Genomic DNA, 19,209 nt, shown 5'->3' on the forward strand with positions numbered 1-19,209 from the left:
ATTCTGTGCTCAGAGAATGGATTTATTGGTTGTTCATTTAGATACGGCTCTGTCTACGGGTGGCTTAAATTCACTGTAACTGCTCTCGGTCGTGCTCGCGTCGCTAATGGAAAACCTAAGTTCAAATGCGGACTGATATACGATGTGGTTTTGTAGTCTTATACACAGTGTCACTTAAGATGCACATTGATCTTAGTCTTATTTAGCCACTCTTACAATTGATTTTTAAAACGACACAATCATACTGGAAATTGTATCTTTTTTTTCTTTGGAGATTTGTGCTTCTTAAAATCACTGTAATTTCAAGAGGTAATTTATGGGCTTTTTATAAACCATCATTCTGATTTCTGCCCAGAGCTGAGTGCTGTTATGGGAATGATCAAAGAATCATTGACACCTGGGATGAGTCCGGAGAATTCTGCAGTAGCTAAAGTAACTAAATGGTGAAAAAAAGCTTGCTTCTGGAAATGTACATGTGAACACACAAACCACCATTAAAATGATGATTAGAAACAAGATAATGTTCATGACAAAATATCTGCAGGTGTATTTAAATCATTTGGAATAATTTCAGTAAATAATTTCTAATTGAATTTAACAATACATAAACAAAACAAAGCCAAGATAGACACATAAATGTTTAGATAAGCCTACATTACAATCATATTAGATGGAGCGCATAATATGCATAGCATTGTGATTCACAGCAGGTATTGTATTTCTTAAACACAAATAGAAAAAAGAGCAATTATAATTAGCCCAATTAGAAACTAATAAATTGCTATATGAAACAGTATGTGTATCACATAAATATGCTTCATTAGATTTCTCAGTACCAATATTAAGACATATTTAGCCTATTATATCAAAATATTATAAGAAGCAATATAAACCTATACAAAAAAAGTTTTACTCTATTGGTCAAACATTGGTGTTGAAGCTTCATTGGGTAACATTTCACATTATTTAAAATGACAATCTCTGCAACCCTGAAGTTTTTCCTGATGCATTTTTCATGTGCAGGAAAGGCATTAAACACTTGTATCTATGCTTGAGCATGCTCCCATCTGTATGTATTTATACAGCACGTATATAATTTTATGCACTCAAATTGCCTTACCAAGAAAATCTGCTACTTCACAGGACAGGAAGGTTTATATTTTAATGTATGAATAATGAATGAAGAGCTGTATTTATATGGTTTTTTAGCAGAAGCCTCTTAAAAAAATAAAAAATATATGTCTCGGTGGATTACAAGATGTACTTTTTCTTTTCTGAGGCTTTCAACTTTTTGATAAAGGAAGAATGACAACTGATGTGACAGAGATGCATGAAACGAGTCTTCAGACTCTACAGAACCACGTGTCTAAAAAGATTTAGACCACATAAGAAGTTACTTGTTATACCTGAAACCAAAACTGGAAGGCAAATGCAGGTACTGAGTTATTAGAATCAACTGAGTTTTGCCATTAGAGCCATTAGCTAAAACTGCACAGGTGAGCAGTTTTTCTCCAAAGAGAGGAAGAAGAGAGGAAAATATCTCAAACAGCATCGATAACATTGTTGAACCTGTATCCATACAGCAAAGCCTGGTTTAATCTTTCAGTTTTTCTCTTTAATGTGGAATGATTAATTCAAACCTCACCTCATGGCCAGAGGTCATATAGTGAAACCATTGCACAGTAACATGCCCTCTTCAGCTTATAAGATTTAAATATATTTAAACACAAAAATCCAATATTCAAATTATTCAACTCCTATCCACAGTCCCTTCATGGCCTTGTTGTTCAATATGTTTTTTCACACACTTAATCCCCGTGCCAGACTTTGTTATCTTGTGTTTAAACAGCTGTGGTTAATGACAGCTATTGATGGAAACCCAGATAACAACAACTAAAGGCGAACCGATGATGTAATTCAATGTCACTTTGCCCATTTGAAGTGTGCATTAAGATAGTCCTGCATGACACACTGTCAAATCAACCTGCAGGTCTTAATGTGAAAGGGAAGGGAAGCACATTTGTATAGAGACTTGGAGAAAGATTAACTGGTGATAAAATATGAGTTATGGTTAGGAAAGAATAAATGCAGAAAAAAAAACAATGTTTTATTTAATTACTTGCAAGGTGTTAATACATTTCTTTCATCTGACGTTTGCCACCTAACTTCTGTTAATCATAAATAGCAGGTATAGTAGGTGTGTGTACCTACTATACCTGCCTTAAAAAATTAAAAGACCACTTAACATTGATTTCTGAACTTGGAGTGGTCTCTTAATTTTTTCCAGAGCTGTATATATGTATATACACTCACCTAAAGGATTATTAGGAACACCATACTAATACTGTGTTTGACCCCCTTTCGCCTTCAGAACTGCCTTAATTCTACGTGGCATTGATTCAACAAGGTGCTGAAAGCATTCTTTAGAAATGTTGGCCCATATTGATAGGATAGCATCTTGCAGTTGATGGAGATTTGTGGGATGCACATCCAGGGCACGAAGCTCCCGTTCCACCACATCCCAAAGATGCTCTATTGGGTTGAGATCTGGTGACTGTGGGGGCCAGTTTAGTACAGTGAACTCATTGTCATGTTCAAGAAACCAATTTGAAATGATTCGACCTTTGTGACATGGTGCATTATCCTGCTGGAAGTAGCCATCAGAGGATGGGTACATGGTGGTCATAAAGGGATGGACATGGTCAGAAACAATGCTCAGGTAGGCCGTGGCATTTAAACGATGCCCAATTGGCACTAAGGGGCCTAAAGTGTACCAAGAAAACATCCCCCACACCATTACACCACCAGCACCAGCCTGCACAGTGGTAACAAGGCATGATAGATCCATGTTCTCATTCTGTTTACGCCAAATTCTGACTCTACCATCTGAATGTCTCAACAGAAATCGAGACTCATCAGACCAGGCAACATTTTTCCAGTCTTCAACTGTCCAATTTTGGTGAGCTTGTGCAAATTGTAGCCTCTTTTTCCTATTTGTAGTGGAGATGAGTGGTACCCGGTGGGGTCTTCTGCTGTTGTAGCCCATCCGCCTCAAGGTTGTATGTGTTGTGGCTTCACAAATGCTTTGCTGCATACCTCGGTTGTAACGAGTGGTTATTTCAGTCAAAGTTGCTCTTCTATCAGCTTGAATCAGTCAGCCCATTCTCCTCTGACCTCTAGCATCAACAAGGCATTTTCGCCCACAGGACTGCCGCATACTGGATGTTTTTCCCTTTTCACACCATTCTTTGTAAACCCTAGAAATGGTTGTGCGTGAAAATCCCAGTAACTGAGCAGATTGTGAAATACTCAGACCGGCCCGTCTGGAACCAACAACCATGCCACGCTCAAAATTGCTTAAATCACCTTTCTTTCCCATTCAGACATTCAGTTTGGAGTTCAGGAGATTGTCTTGACCAGGACCACACCCCTAAATGCATTGAAGCAACTGCCATGTGATTGGTTGGTTAGATAATTGCATTAATGAGAAATTGAACAGGTGTTCCTAATAATCCTTTAGGTGAGTGTATATATATACACACATACATACACATATATATATACACACATACACTAAGGCTGTTGCACCTTGGAAGCACCTTCAGAGTACAAAGCCAAACAGATGCTGCTATGTTTGTTAAAAGAATTAAGTAAAAGTTGATAGATTTTATAATTCTATTTTCATCTTTTCACCTATCTTAAGGTATAGATCTACAAATAAACAACAACTGGTTTAGTTTCCAAGGTTTTTCGTGGCAAAGGGCAAAGTTAGGATCAACTTACCTGTAGAAGAAACTAAAGTTAATCCTGTGATAATTAATATTGTGTGTGTTATGGCTGTTAATTAAAAGGTTTTTATTCCAATCTCCTAAATAGCTGTACAGTACATATAAATCATGCAATGTAAGATATCAACATCCAGGAAAGTAAAGAAGTGAAGTCCTTCTATATTTAGTTCAATCTGAAACAATTGCTGTTCTGATCGATAATCTCAAAGCACTGTAACTAGGCCATAGCATAAGACACTTCTCAAATAGTTTACAAGCACTTCATGGTAGTTAGTTAAGCATATGGGCCAAAAGGTGAAGATAGCATTTTACCACGTGGATGAAGATTATCCAATTTTTTTAAGTGATCATCTTCTAAAATATGTTTAATCACTGTAATGGAGCAAGACCCATCCCTCTATAAGACAAATGTTTGTTTGTTTAACATGTTTGAAATCATCATTCTATGTATTATAATGCAATTATAGACCATATGCATAGAATATAAATCATAGAATATGGTTTCTTACAAAGTCTATTTCGGAAGAAGTTAATTAAGTTAGTAAGGAAAAGATAGCCAACAAAGATTTACCTGTGGTGTGGGTAAAGAGTGGCCATTTTGGTGAAGGAAAGGAGGTTACAGAGGCCATCTTACATAGGGGTTTTATACAGCTCTGGAGTTCCCTTAATCCTGCTGTGAGGAAGAGGGTTTACTGTGTTACTTTCCTTGGAGTGGCTTATTTATTTATTTAATTATAGTTTGAATCTTTCTTGTGTAGAGGTGTGTTACTTTCATGTAAATACTATATTTTGGGAGTAGATATGTTTGGGTATTTTTGTTTGTTTTGAATGTTTTTCTTGATGCCCATATGGAATTATTATTATGTATTTCTTTATTTCTTTATTTATTGGCAGATGCCCTTATCCAGGGCGACTTACAAAATATAAGTGCAATACAAAGTGGTTGGTTGCATCTAAGGGGAGGGGCTGGACCGTAAACCATCAGCCCTGATACCATCTGCTCCTCAAACTGAACAACTGATACACTCTCAGTTACTTGACGAGTTGCCATGGGCTCAGACACAGTATAACAAAAACATGACAAAATGTAAAGGATCTTGAGAAAGATGTCAACACTGGGCTAAAACAGTTAATGCAGGGCGAGGTTCAGCTGTTTTGGGATGCAGTTCAGTTGTGTCCCAGCCACTGGAAGTGTAGATTTCTGACTGATGATTGTACTGCAAACAACAAACACACATCCATTCCATTGGTCTACGATTTATTCCCACAAGGGTATAGTAAGATGTCTACACAATCATTTTATATTTTCTTTCCTAAAGAATTCAACAGATTCAACACATAAAGGAGTGTTTGCCTCACTTTGAAAGTCCTATGGTAAAAATCACCTTATTGGAGGCCAACAGTTATTAAACTCTCGTACTAAACAAGAGAACACAGGATGCAGAATAAAGATTTAAAATCGCAATCCTATTTTGATTGTAAAGTACCAGTATAATTGTAAGGACTAGTTCAAGAATCCAGAGATTGATTTTATATTGACTATACTGAAAAGAGTAAGAACCACTAGGAGAAAATGTTTACAAGTAAAACCATCTTCAAGACTAGACGCATTAAGTCTCAATAAATCTGAAAAAGTAGAGAAATTATCGCATTTTCTTGCTGGCTGAGTAGGTGTTGGTAAAAAGTGAGTCTGCCAGTGTCCTCCTACACACGCATGTGTTGATGTCTGAGTGGATCCTGGTGTGCTGATTCCTCCTGCTGAAGTGTCAACTCAGTGAAGACCTGAGAGCATGGAAAGGAGAACATCTTAAAAAGGGTATTTCAATAGCAAATATATTACTAACAGCATATGATTCTGATCGGAAAGGAATTGTTGTATTTCATTTTATTTTATTTGACTTTACTCCTATGACATGCTTTTTAAAGTATAATTTTCATTTTAGTCTTTATAATGAAAAAGTAAGCTCTTTTTTGTTTTTGTCTACTGGTCCTGCATATATTCTATGATTTTCAGAATTTTAATAAATTTTAATTTTAATAAATAAACAAAATAAATAAGCATGCCATGATGTTATTATTTTTCCAAATTAAAAAAATATATAATAACCTTATGTCTTAATAAACTGAAGGACAGGAAATGATAATAAATAAATTCCCATTTTTGAAGTTCGCCTTCCTTGGGGCCTCAACTTCTACAGACTGACTTTCAGACGCGCCAGCTGCCAAAAACGAGATGTGTTGATTCTAAATGGATCGGACACTAGTGTCTACAAAAACTTCACTTTAAGGTAAAGATTTTGCAGGGACTCTCGATGGCATCCAGTCAGGCAGGGAATTGATTTTAACATTTTGTTCGTGACAAAGAAAAGGCTGAGTTCATTAGGGCCCGACTAACCAGATGATACGCTGTACTCATGATCCCTGTGATGTTCTAAAGAGGTAGTCAGAAAAACATATATGTTTCTATTCCTTTTCTTCTTCACACCCTTGTGTAAGGCTGGTAATGATAGAACACTAGTTATTGCATTAAAAACAAATCAAGAAACCCGCAGCTAACACCTGTGTCCATCTCATTCCCTTGGGCTCAGGACTGTACAATATTCACAAAAATCTATTCTCCTCCACTTTGACCTTTTGCTTTCAACAAATGCACTTGACATGTCACACTGAGACTGGGGAAACACATTTACTGCTCAACAAAAAAAACACATTACAAAATCTCCTACAGTTATATTGAGTTGCTCTACAAACCATAAGAAGGCTCTCCTTGTAGTCCCAGTTTTGCAGCAGAAACCTATCCATTCTGGTTGTGTTTTATCCCAATGGGTTTTGTGTATATTACGGCTTTGCGAAGTCTATACACAGAGAAAAAAGCTTTTCCCTACTTAACGCATTAGTTGAGTAAATCAATTTCAACAAGTTCTGCATTTAGGTTATGAATAAACAGCCACCAGAAATATACAAGCAGCTAATGTTATCTTTAAGAGGCAAATGTAGAACAGATTATTTATTAAGACACTTTATTTAATAAACTCCTAGTAACAGAAATGTGATTAAGGTCTCTGTGTGTGTGCTTGGAGATAACATGCTGACCTTTCATCAGCAGACATTGATGACTGTAGTGGGGCTATGCTTGTATGCCTGGGACCACCAAACCCACTGTGCTGTGTTCCTTTATTTATTCATTCATTTATTTTAAAGGGCTATGGAGCATGCATGTTTTACACTGCTGTCTGACACAGCTGCCACAGGAGACATATCATTACATTACAGATCACACTCTAAGGGGTCAGCTTAGGTTGAGCTGGTTCAGTAATGAAGAAAACAAGCTGGTACAATTTTCTATTTCCAGGATGTAAAAATGAGGAATAAGACACATCCAGCCGAGCCCGTTCCCTGCAGCAGTGACGCTCTCTCAAGCACCTAATCTCCAGTCAGTGTGATTTCCAGACAGCAGGATGCAATGTGTTGCATTTTCACTTAAAAGCATAAGATTAAAAAAATAAAAAAACACACGTTGCCCCAACATCATTATTTGCAGTCTGCATTAAACAGAAGACTACCTCTAGCAGAAGATTTCAGATTAAATAAAATGGTCACACTTTACAATAGGTCTTCCAAATTACAGTTTATAAACATAGTAGGTACTCATTAACTACATGTTAGTTACTTATAGCATTTGTTAACACGCACTTAATGTACAAAAAGTAATCCATACCAGACAAATGTGTACTTACATATACTGTTAATCATTTTTACACGTTAAGTACATGTTACTAAATGCTTAATTACACTGTTCTTATGAGTAACTAACATGTAGTTAATGAGTACCTACTATGTTAATACACTAATTTGGGAGACCTATTGTAAAGTGTTATGAATAAAATGTAATTGTTCACTTGTTAACTACATTTGTTGACTATATATATATATTATATATATAATCCACTGCTGGATGAAGCCTCCCCAAGATGTTTCCACTTGCTTTGATCTACAGCTTCTCTTTTCCATTTCACGCCTGCAAAGATTATGATTTAATCTTCACATTTTATTTGTTCATATTCTAGGTCTTTTTTAATCTCTTGGTATCAATTTGATAGCTTCCTTTGTTTGTGATCTGCTCTTCTTGCGATGTGTCTGGCCCATTGCCATTGTAACTTTTTTAATGATGTCACCTATTTTGGTTTGTTCTCGGATCCATTAATTTATTTCTCTCTCTCTCTCTCTCTCTCTCTCTCTCTCTCTCTCTATCTATACCTAATATATATATATATATATATATATTAGATGCACACCAAGAAAACAAGGCTCAGATCGTTCACTATTAGCAGTGCAGGAGGCTAGTTCTACTCATTAAGAAGCAACACAAGCAGTGCCACTGGAGAACCAAATCCGGCACATGGTACATTACCTGGTGCAGTGTGGCTTGGCTGATGGAGTAGTTTTTAATTTGGAGACTCTCCCTGTTTTCTTCTAAAAGCCTGAATATGTCTGATAAGCAGCCTTCCCTTTGTGGCACCTGGTACTCAATCAGCCCAAGGTGCTGTTCCTGGGGAAACAACAAGCAAAGTGTTGATACTGCATGGCTGCCAATCACTGCCCAAATGTTACAAGAAAGAAAAAAAAAAGTTGAGGCGAGGCCTGAGCTTTGCAGAACTGAAACGATAGGTTGCGTAAGCAACCCCGGTTATCTGAAAAAGGTAGCACTGCCCAAGGGGGAGTGGTTTCTGCGCACTTCCGTAGGAAGCCGATCGAAACTCACTCTATCAAAGCTGCCATTGGCCCCTGTGCTCGTCACTCAGAACAGGTCCCTTCCCACTTCCTGTTCTATAAAATGTGACGTCTGCACAGGTTCGTCCTATTTTGCTGGGAGCCAGGACTCCCGCACGACTATGCAACCCTTGGGCAGTGCTTCCTTTTTCAGATAACCAGGGTTACATATGCAACCTATCGTTATCTTTCAAGTCGGAAGCACTGCCCAAGGGGGAGGGGTTACTGTATAACAAAACCGTCACAAGGGAGGAGGCAGCGAGCTGATGAGGGAGCCTGCCCGAGGTGCACCGCTAGGGGGCCTCGGCAACACAACTCCAGACAGTAACCTCAGGGGTCCTGTAGTGCCGCACCTGAGCTGTCCAGGAGCGAGGATCGTAGTCACGCTCTACCAGGAACTGTCTGCAATCAGCTTATACAATATCAGGCACCAGGGTCCCGGTAGACTCGTAGGCCATGGTAATGCTGTCCACAATCCAATGCGAGAGGCGCTGCTTTGAAAGCGCCTGGCCCTGTGTCCGCGCTCCATAAGGCACAAACAGTTGGTCTGAGCGCCGAATGTCCTTAGTGTGTTCCAAGTAGCACCTGAGGGCCTGCACGGCGCAGAGCAGGTGAAGCCGACTCTCTTGCTCTGAAGCAAAGGGAGGAGGATGAAAAGCCATCAACTCAATAGGCCTGTTGACATGAAATGGAGACAGCACTTTTGGGAGGAATGCAGGGTTAGGCCGTAGCGCGACCCTGGAGCCATCTCCCGCAAAACGGACACACAATGGATGTACAGACAGGGCTTGTAACTCGCTCACGCGTTTTGCAGAGGTGATTGCCAGCAAAAGCGCAGTCTATAGTGACACCAGCTTCAACTCAGCTGAGTTCAGTGGCTCAAATGGGGCTTGGGAAAGTGCGTCCAGCACTGCATCAAGGTGCCATGCGGGCAGTGAAAGGGTTACAAACTGCACAGCCAGAAAATGAGACCCAGGAGGCTCGCCATCAATCCGGACATGACATGCGGAGATGGCTGCCAGATACACTTTGAGCATGGACGGGGACTTGCCCTGGTCCAACAGCTCTTGTAGAAATTGCAATATGCCCCCGATGGGGCAATTAATTGGGTCTTGACCGCCATCTTGGCATCAGGTGCTAAACGTCCGCCAGCGGTAGGAATACTGCGACCTCGTAGAGGGAGCTCTCACCGACTGAATAGTGGCAACTACCACGTCCGACAGACCCCAGGTAATCAGTCACTCCCGCTCAGGGGCCAAAAATGGCTGGGGTGCCAAAGTGTGCCCTGCACCTGGGACAACAAGTCTGCTGTCACTGGGAGCTGCTAAGGCTCTCCGTGAAGGAGGCGATCAGGTCTGCGAACCAGAATCTGCGAGGCCACCGTGGGGCTATCAGCAGAACTGACGCTCGTTCTCTCCTGACCTTCTTCAGGACCACCGGGAGAAGGGGGAACGGTGGGAACACGTAAAGGAGACAGCGCGGCCACGTGTGGGCTAGCGAATTGATCCCTAGGGTTCCTGAGCAGTCTCGGACGGAGGACCATAGTGGGCAGTGTGTGGACTCTGCCAAGGCAAAGAGATCCACGTCCGCCCTGCCGAATCGGCTCCACAGTTGTTGTACCACAAGCAGGTGGAGGCGCCATTCCGAGACTAGGGGGCCTCCCCAAGAAAGGAGGTCCGCCGTGTTGTACAGGAGAGGTGAACTGCTCTGATGGAGCGGAACTGTGGCTGCACCCACAGAAGCAGACGGCATGCTAGACAGTACAGTCTGCGCGACCGGAGACCTCCTTGCCTGTTGATATAGGCAACCACCGTTGTGTTGTCCGTCCGGACCAGCACATGTCTGTCCCACAGGACTGATAGGAAATCAGACAGTCCAAGGAGTACTGCTTGTAACTTCAGGATGTTGATATGGAGGGCCCGTGTAGGCTCCGTCCAACTGCCTTGTACTCCACGTCCATCGCAGACTGCTCCCCAACCCTGCATGGAGGCGTCTGTCCTCATGACTTCTCGGTGGTAGACTGGATTCTTTTTCAGGGGCACACTAAGGCGCAGGAGGCGCGGCTGTCCCCAGCACTACCATCCTGGAGGAGGAGATGGAGGGGCTCGGGGAGAGGTGGAGATCCATCACCCCCGAGGCCCCCCTGTCACTCGCCGGAGTGGGGAATCGCCGGGTGTGGCCGCGAGTGCGGCGGCGCCCGGTAAGATGACGTGCCGTAGCAGACCCAGAAGTCGCAGCCAAATCGTGCCCGCTGTCGGTGCCCAGACACAACAACTGGAATGCCTCTGCAACAAGTGGAGCACCTAGCGGGCCCGCCGCTGTAAGTGCGTCTCCACCCAGCAACGTTTACCTCACCTCACGTGGGCGAGATCTCTTACAACACACCGCAGCTCCGGCCGGGCAGCCGGGCCGCGGATTTTACTGCCGCTGCTAGCGTTCCTACTGTGGAGGAAAAAGCCCTGTGGACAAAAAACCAACACAGCAAGCATATATATATAGCACTATATAAACACGACTATTATTTTTAAAAAGGCTCTTCTTGTGAACGAAACTGAAACCGAAAGCACAGCCAGACCTCCGGTGCGTGGACGGGACAGAATCGGGATTAGCTATCAATAATAACTAAACACACACAAGACAGAGACGATGTGTAGCGAAAACGGTGGTGAACAACACTATGAAGTGAGCCAGCCAGCTGAAATACCCAGTTTGAATGTTTAATACAAACACAGACACAGAGAGATTACGTTCCTGAGTCTAGCGAAGAGGCAAAAGAGGACGAACCTGCGCTGACGTCACGTTTTATAGAACAGGAAGTGGGAAGGGACCTGTTCTGAGTGACAAGCGCAGGGGCCAATGGCAGCTTTGATAGAGTGATGTTTCGATCGGGTTCCTACGGAAGTGGGCAGAAACCACTCCCCCTTGGGCAGTGCTTCCGATTTGAAAGATAACTGGACAATGTCCTTGTCCTCTGTCCTTTAGGTGAGAGGGACTTTAAGACAGGGTTCCGGATTTAAATTAATCTGCTCTATTTCTGCAGTTTGCCTTGGATAGAAAAGTGCATACTGCATGACTACTTACTATATTGTTATTAATTTCCTTTAAGCAGCCTGGACTCCTTAAGTCAGGCTATTAGATATTGATTTATTTTTATTTTTTATTAAAGACAATAATGAAGGCAAAATAGCAAAATCTATAAGTATTCAAATAGAGGTAATATAAAAGGAGTACCGAACAAAATCAGACAAAATTGTATTAGGTATGGAATAAGATCATAAAGAGATAGACAAAGATCCCAAAAAATGCAACAGACAGAACCTGATGGGAACAAGACATCAACAGTCACATATGTAGGGAGGATTATTAACTTATTGATTTTTGAGCTGGTCTAAGGAATGAGGAATCCAAACCTAAGCTCTCAAAACAGCATAACATCAACACTGCTCCACTGTACAAAAGATTGGAAAGAGCTGATTTCTCAAAGCACAAAGCAGGGCTGCTTTTAAATATAGTCGGACCTTTTCATCACCTAAGTTATTTAACCACATTACAAAATTCAATTTAAGGGATCATAAACAGCTTAAGGTTGTTTCGTTTCACCTTAAAGAATAATAACATTCAAATTCAATAAAATAAAAACCGGAACAGCTTTTCAGGGCACTTTGCTTTGCACCGTTATCAATCACACTTCACAAGCACTACATTTGCAATTATGGCATGCAGTAAAACAATCCTTGAGACTTTTTCCAGAAATGTTTCATTACCTTCAGATATGTGCCGGGAAAGTGTGAGGTCAAAAGGTGAGTGAGTGCTTTCGCGTCTGATGAGTCTTTACTTAGCCATACTTTAGCCGAGTACCCTCCTCCAAATCTGAACAACACGAGGAGAAAGAAACGGGTTATAACTGGTGGTATATTACAAGCAGAATCTTGACTTTCAGATAATGGATTTTTCTAAATATGTTCTTAATATGCATTTCAATTACTTCCCATTTCCATTCAAAATTACTTGTGTGCCTAATTCATTCCTTATTTGGGGGGAGGCTATTCTACGATTTGCTGGGGAGGTATAGATCTTAATGGCAGCTACACTGCAATTGGTTAACAGAGCACTTATTAATTCTTATTATGTGTTTTGAGACTGAAAGTCACTATATAAATAAATCTATAATTGGTTTATGATTACTAAGAATAAATCATTATAATATGTAGTATGCGGTCAGACCCCATTAAGATTCAAACTGCTGTCTCAGGCACAGAGCAACAAACCCACTATGCCAAAAGATTGGTCCCCTGACATGTTATTTTTTTTTTTAATGATCAACCAAGTTTAAAGGGCATGACATCACCGAAACAGACTGGATTTATACACTGTTACATACATATAAACTGTTGTATCAACTTACATGTTATATATGTGCTTCAAGAAATCTCATTAGGAAAAAGGCTAACATTCGAAACACCATAAATTATAACCCTTTTAAACAGAAATGATGCATGCAGTCAATTAAGTTACAAGGCAAGATGCCTGTGGAATTGCAATTAGACTGTTCACAAATTGTAATTGACTGCTATTGTATCCAGTCTCAGAAACTGAAATGCTGCGAAAGAGATGAACTGCAAATGTGCAATTGTTAGGAAGGAAGAGTCAAGCACATGGAGATTATGTTTTGCCATATTATGATGAATATTTTTGTGGATCACGAGTTTAAATTCATAATTTCTCCACATAAATACAGCAGTTGGCATTTAATTCAGTTTAATTTTATTGATAATACTCATATTTGGAATGCTTGGAATATTTGGTACTGCAAATTAGGTATTTAAATTAACTTGATTATATATTCAGATTACTACTATTAATAATAATTGGATATTTGCGTGTATATTGTTAGTTTAATCATTCTTGAAAGATCTTGCAAACCTTCAGCTCAAATCAAAGTTTGCAAATTAAAACTGCTCAGCACAAATTGGGCTACAAAACAGACACCTGCGGTCTCACATCCGCCAGCTGTGCTGTTCAGTTTATGAGAACAATTAATACGACAACTCACATTAAAAAGAGACACATAGACAACAGGTCTGTGGAAGTTTAAAAGTGTGATTCCTCAAAAAGTTATTGAGAACAAACTCACTTCTATCTTAAGGATGGGGTTCAACCAGGACGGCCTGTAATTCTCTGAGAATCCAAACACATTATAATGGCCCTTAAACCTGAAACTAAAGACACTTTGTTTTTATTGCTTCTACAAATTATGAAAATCAGTTGATTAAGTAATGGAGTGACTCAGTGCTTAATCATTGGGATTAAAGACCTGTGATATTAAACATTGTTTGCATGTTTTTGCTCAAGAAAAAGTCATGAATAATTTTTCTTACATTACTAATGAGAAACAACTGTTTGTGACCTTTTGAAATTACCTCACTGCCTGTGGGAGTATAACATGAATTGCTTCACCTGTCTCAAACTATATTCTCCACAAAAACATGATTCAATGTGATTCAACCAGAAAGTAGTAATGGCCAATTAGCTGCTGTTAGAGAAATTAATGGCATTCTCTATCTTAAAAAAATAAACGTTCTTGATATTTTAAAATGTAAAAATGAGGCATCAAAAATTAGTCACACTGCTTTCAGACTTGCAATTAAGACTTGTTATATTCAACTGTCAGGAATGTAATATTTGTACGGGCCATTCTAATTTGAGATAATAAAACGACAGATGCTTCTATTTCATATGTCTGTTTACATTAAACACTATCAGAAGTGTCTGACAAATGGTGTGAGAACCTTGGCCTAGGCCCCACTTACTGTGCTAATCTCACCTGTTTTTGATGTGCTGAGGAGAACCAAGGCACTTGAATTTCCCATTAACCATTACAGCCAATCTTGTGCATAGTGCTTCACACTCCTCCAAGCTGTTCAAAGAAAAGAAGACAGTACATTTAACACTTGTGTCCCTCTGGGCTTATTGTTAGCAGATCAAGAAGTAACTCAAATGATATTCTTATCTCTGACAATATCGCAAGACCTGAAACTGTAAACATCCATCGTAATTTATCAACCCTGATGTGTCCCAAAAGCATCAAAAACATATTTTGTCCAGGAACAGCTAGGGGGTCCATTTGCATCTTATATATCTTATATGTAAATGTTTTCAAATGTTGAGTGTACAGAATCATAAAACAGAAATGTATCAATATAAATGTATATACACATAAACACACACACCTTCTGTTTTGCAGATAGATTCAGGACAATCAAATTAGTAGACATATCTTACCAAAGAGCTGCAGTAAATAGATTTAATGTAGGAGGATTTATCGATACAGATATAAAGAGGATTTTTACAGATAAATATAAAAACTCCAGCTATACCAATGATGCAGTTTTTATTTATTTATTTTTGTATCTATGTATTTTGCATTCAATACTGTTGCAATCAATACGTTGAAGAAATTAGTCGACTTTTTTTTTTATTGTATTGATAAAAAGTGTCATCAAAAGAATGATACAGATTTACTTGAAAAAATACAATTCAAGGGGAGCTGTTTAATATATTAAGTGGGGCTTTGTACCTTCAGGGCAAATCCTTGGAATGAATACATGTTTTATTGTTATTGTTCACAGAAAGAGATTGTTTAAAGCAATCTTTGATTAGATGCGATGCTAAAGAGAAGAGACAGTGTGGCAGAGAAACCATGGAAAATGAATTTCCTGGAGGATGGAAGTAGATGGGTGTAGAAAAAGCAAAGAAGAAAATTATAATAATAAATATAATAATAATAGCTTCTCTTTTCAAGGGCACGCCACCAAAACTTCTTATTTCATATTCCCATCTATGTGGTCTTCTTCTAGGTCTTTTTTCATGCTACATCTGACATATTATTCACATATATATACATATCAATCAATCAATCACTAACTCACTCTATCTATCTGCACACACACACACACACACACACACACACACACACACACACACACACACACACACATATATTATGGGAGTTTGATATATGTATATAGCTCTGAATCCTGGTCATTGAATGCAAAAATGACATAGAAACTGGAAATGACACAAAGAAGCATGGAAAGACACATGCTTGGAATAACAAGAAGAGACAGAAAATCACATAAATGGTTCTGAGAACAAACAAAAGTATGTGATGCCATTGAAAGAGTGAACATGTTAGAGATGGACAAAAGAAGCTATGGAATGGATACTAGAAGAATACCACATAAAAGACACTGTGGGTGTTTCACTTTCCAGACATTCATTTGTAACGTATTCATGCATCAAACCCAGCTGTCCGCTCAGCAGGACCACAATGGTGGCTTTGACCTGATGCCCCCTGGGGAGGAAGAGGACAGACAGTACCTGTGTGAAGTGAGCACAGCTGCACAGCCCCCCCGGAGCTCCTTCAGTATCACCCTCCAGAGATATCGCTTTGACACAGGGTCCATGCCTGAACTGGGCTCATCCTAGGGGCACAGATTGCAATCCTTATCTTAACATTGAGAAAATATCACAGGAAATAGGAACATAAATTCAGCTTGTTGAAGAGATTAAAGACGATGTAGAAAAGCCCACTGACCAGTAACAGCACTTGAGGTTTTCCGATCAGCGCCAGGGCCGTGGACAGTTTCCTCTTGGTGCCTCCGCTGTATGTCCCCACCAGCTTATTAGCGTGGGCAGTCAGATTCAATCGAACAATGAGACTGTGGGATATCTGCAAATGATTACAGAAAACATTACAAACAAATCAATGGAAAAACAAAGGGCAATACCAATGTTATGTATCAATTTAATACAACACAGAAAATGAACATTTTAGTAAATTAATAGGAATGTTTGTTTAATACGTTTCTACTGGTTTAGAAGATAAATGTTTCCCATGGTATTTTCTCGTTGTGTGATCTAAATTAATATTGTATTGGTGTACCACCCTTCGAAGAATTACTCATGAACTGCTTTACCTTTCAAGCAAACATAACGGAGGCTAATTATACAGTACTTCCTGAGGAACTGCAATTACACTTCAGCTGGGTCCTTATTGGAATTCTAATTAACTGATGAACACCTGATAATTTTCTACAAATAATTACTTGGACTTATTCATATCTAATCAGAATCAATGCAATTAGCCTGAAAAAAACAAAGTGACCACTTACATGCTGATATCTCATTTATATAAAGGGAGATTGAAGAGGCTTGGCGGAATGAGATTTAAATAGGATTATTAAAACAGAGACACCGAAAAAGAAGAAAAAAGTGTTAAATTTAGAAATGGCTTACTTCTTTGATATAGCCCTCTGGGATTCCTTTAAGTCGAGAGTAATAGTAAAAATGTTCCCAGCCAGTAAGGTAATCATCTAGAGCATCAGACTGTGGGCAGTAACCAATTAACTTCCCCGCTGAACTAGCAGTCCTGATCTCTAGCTCTGTCCTGTGTAGAAAACAGGCCACAATAATATTTTAAACAGTTATCAGCAAGACACTGTGATCGACACAGTATACTGTGGTATCTGTGAGAATACAGCACTACATTCTGAAAAAGGCCAAGTTTCTGTCATGACTCCTGCTTGTTTTGAATGTCAGAGCCAGTGCCACAGTTCAGCGTCTGGAACGGCACAGGTTTGGAATGCAAGTCTGAAACCTTTACACCCACTCTGGGATGCTATGAATTGATACCTGCAAGGAAGATTGGATGAATAACAAAACCAGTCAGGTGGCAGATGTTCCGGAGGAGGAACAGTAATATTTTACACCACAATGCAAAACACAATTAGAAAAGTACTTTTCATTCTGCAGAATTAATTTAAATGTAGATACACATGCATACATACATATACATATGCAGATTGATCCATTTCTCAATCTGAAACGAGCAAAATCTTTCATCTTCTGTAGTGAACGCACACTCCCTGTTACAGAGAAAAAATACTCCAATCCATCCTCGCAGCATATTGTCAAAGATGATTGTAAGTTTCAGTCCAGAAGAGAGTTCTGAGACACAAAGCAGCAGTATTGTCTGTAACTGCTTGCTTACCTGGCCTCCAGACTTGATGTGTATCCCAGGCCTGCCACCGAAGGGAATCAGACGAGCACACACATTGGCAGCTATTGAAATTGCTCGGCTCACTTTGCTTTGTGGGACAGGCTCTCTGTCATTTTTCTTGTTGGGATTCATGTGAGATATCTTGGAAATGCTAGATCAGCTATTCTTACAGGTACATGGGAAATGGTGCACATTGTGGTGAATCACGTTAATTAGACTACATCAAAGTGCATGAGCTCATAAAACAAAGCACTGCGTCCTGGCTTGAGCGACCTCACGCAGGCTACTGAGTGTCAGTCGATTAACCTTTATATGGACCCACTATGCGTGTCCTCAACTCTCTACACATTCCTGAGAAAAGGGCTCATCTAAAAACGCTTTCTGTCAATCAAATATAACCCAATTGAACCTGGAGGTAATACTTTAATCCAGCACTCTAAGAGGGGAAACTGTACTCTGTCAGTGTGTTTTTGAAGGTCCTGCAAAGATGAGAACTGACAATACATATAGCTAGCCTTGAAAAATACCCAAGCAGTAAGGCTTGACTTTTAAGCTGCATAGATAGAAGATCAAGGGGGCGGTTAACAGATGTACTACTGAATTTCTAAGGAAGTTATTTAAAAACCTAGAACTAGACTCTGCCTCTCAGCATATTTTAATGTGTTTTTACATATCATCTGTGAATCTAATAATGAGTTCCCTTTCAATGCATATGTGTTGTTGTTGTTTTCTTATCGAGTCCCCGCAAGGGAACTGTATGAGGTGAAAAACATTTTACCGTCTCAAAGACTCTGGTCTAATTCCAGGTTCGAAATGAATGTCTGAACAGTATTACCCCCTTTAGGTCTGGACGTCATTTATGTTTAAACTCTATTATCTTCAGCATTTAAGACTTCCATTATAAGAAGTACCCTTGAGTTCACACAGAAACAGCAACAAGAAAAACTTTGAGACTTTCAGTTGAGACCTAAGTTACCTACATTATTTCAGAGATGATAAGTGTCACTGAACCCAATTTTAATATCTTTCTCCTCACTCACTGAGCTGTGCCCAAACCTGGCATTCAAGTTAAACATTAAATGCCACTTAAGAGTAAAAGAGAGCAGCCGTAATTGGAGAAAGTAATGTTCTTAATATCCGATGCTTCTGAAGTAAGTAGGTCATTCCATATCACAGCAACAGGCTGAAAACACAATGCAAATGCTGTTTGTGTCAAAAGATTCACTTTTATACTGCTGACCTTTTAAAAAGAAGCACATTTCACTCCAAATGTATTTACAACAAAGAACCACACTGTCTGGACAACACATCTCAAACTCACCATACAAGTGAGTCTCAAACAAACATTAAAGAACATATATATTTCATAAATATAAAAATACAATATAATGTCGGTGATAATAACTCACCCCTGAGTAGTTCTGACAATGGCATGTCCTGAAGACGGCCTCAGATCTCCTGTCAGCATCTTAAATGTGGTTGTCTTTCCAGCCCCGTTGACACCAAGCAGACCAAAGCACTGCAGAGAACCATGGTGGATCATGGTTAGATATACACACAGAGGATTCATCATCACGCTGCAGAAAAGGT

At 39.6% G+C, this 19,209-nt stretch overlaps 1 protein-coding gene across 1 annotated transcript in view; it reads right to left on the reverse strand.

Annotated features, from left to right (window-relative positions):
• Window positions 1-5,492: 5,492 nt before the first annotated feature.
• The window catches only part of LOC136714100 (ATP-binding cassette sub-family A member 13-like), a 57,807-nt gene continuing 44,090 nt past the window's right edge, over window positions 5,493-19,209 (reverse strand). Inside the window, exons 32-39 of the mRNA XM_066691411.1 lie at window positions 19,029-19,138; window positions 16,857-17,007; window positions 16,156-16,290; window positions 15,939-16,042; window positions 14,383-14,475; window positions 12,323-12,428; window positions 8,200-8,337; window positions 5,493-5,570 (exon numbers count right to left, since the gene is read on the reverse strand). Of these exons, the coding sequence (XP_066547508.1) occupies window positions 5,493-5,570; window positions 8,200-8,337; window positions 12,323-12,428; window positions 14,383-14,475; window positions 15,939-16,042; window positions 16,156-16,290; window positions 16,857-17,007; window positions 19,029-19,138 (915 nt within the window). The remainder of the gene's footprint in view (window positions 5,571-8,199; window positions 8,338-12,322; window positions 12,429-14,382; window positions 14,476-15,938; window positions 16,043-16,155; window positions 16,291-16,856; window positions 17,008-19,028; window positions 19,139-19,209) is intronic.

The sequence above is a fragment of the Amia ocellicauda genome, chromosome 18, assembly GCF_036373705.1.
Source record: "Amia ocellicauda isolate fAmiCal2 chromosome 18, fAmiCal2.hap1, whole genome shotgun sequence".
NCBI lineage: Eukaryota > Metazoa > Chordata > Actinopteri > Amiiformes > Amiidae > Amia > Amia ocellicauda.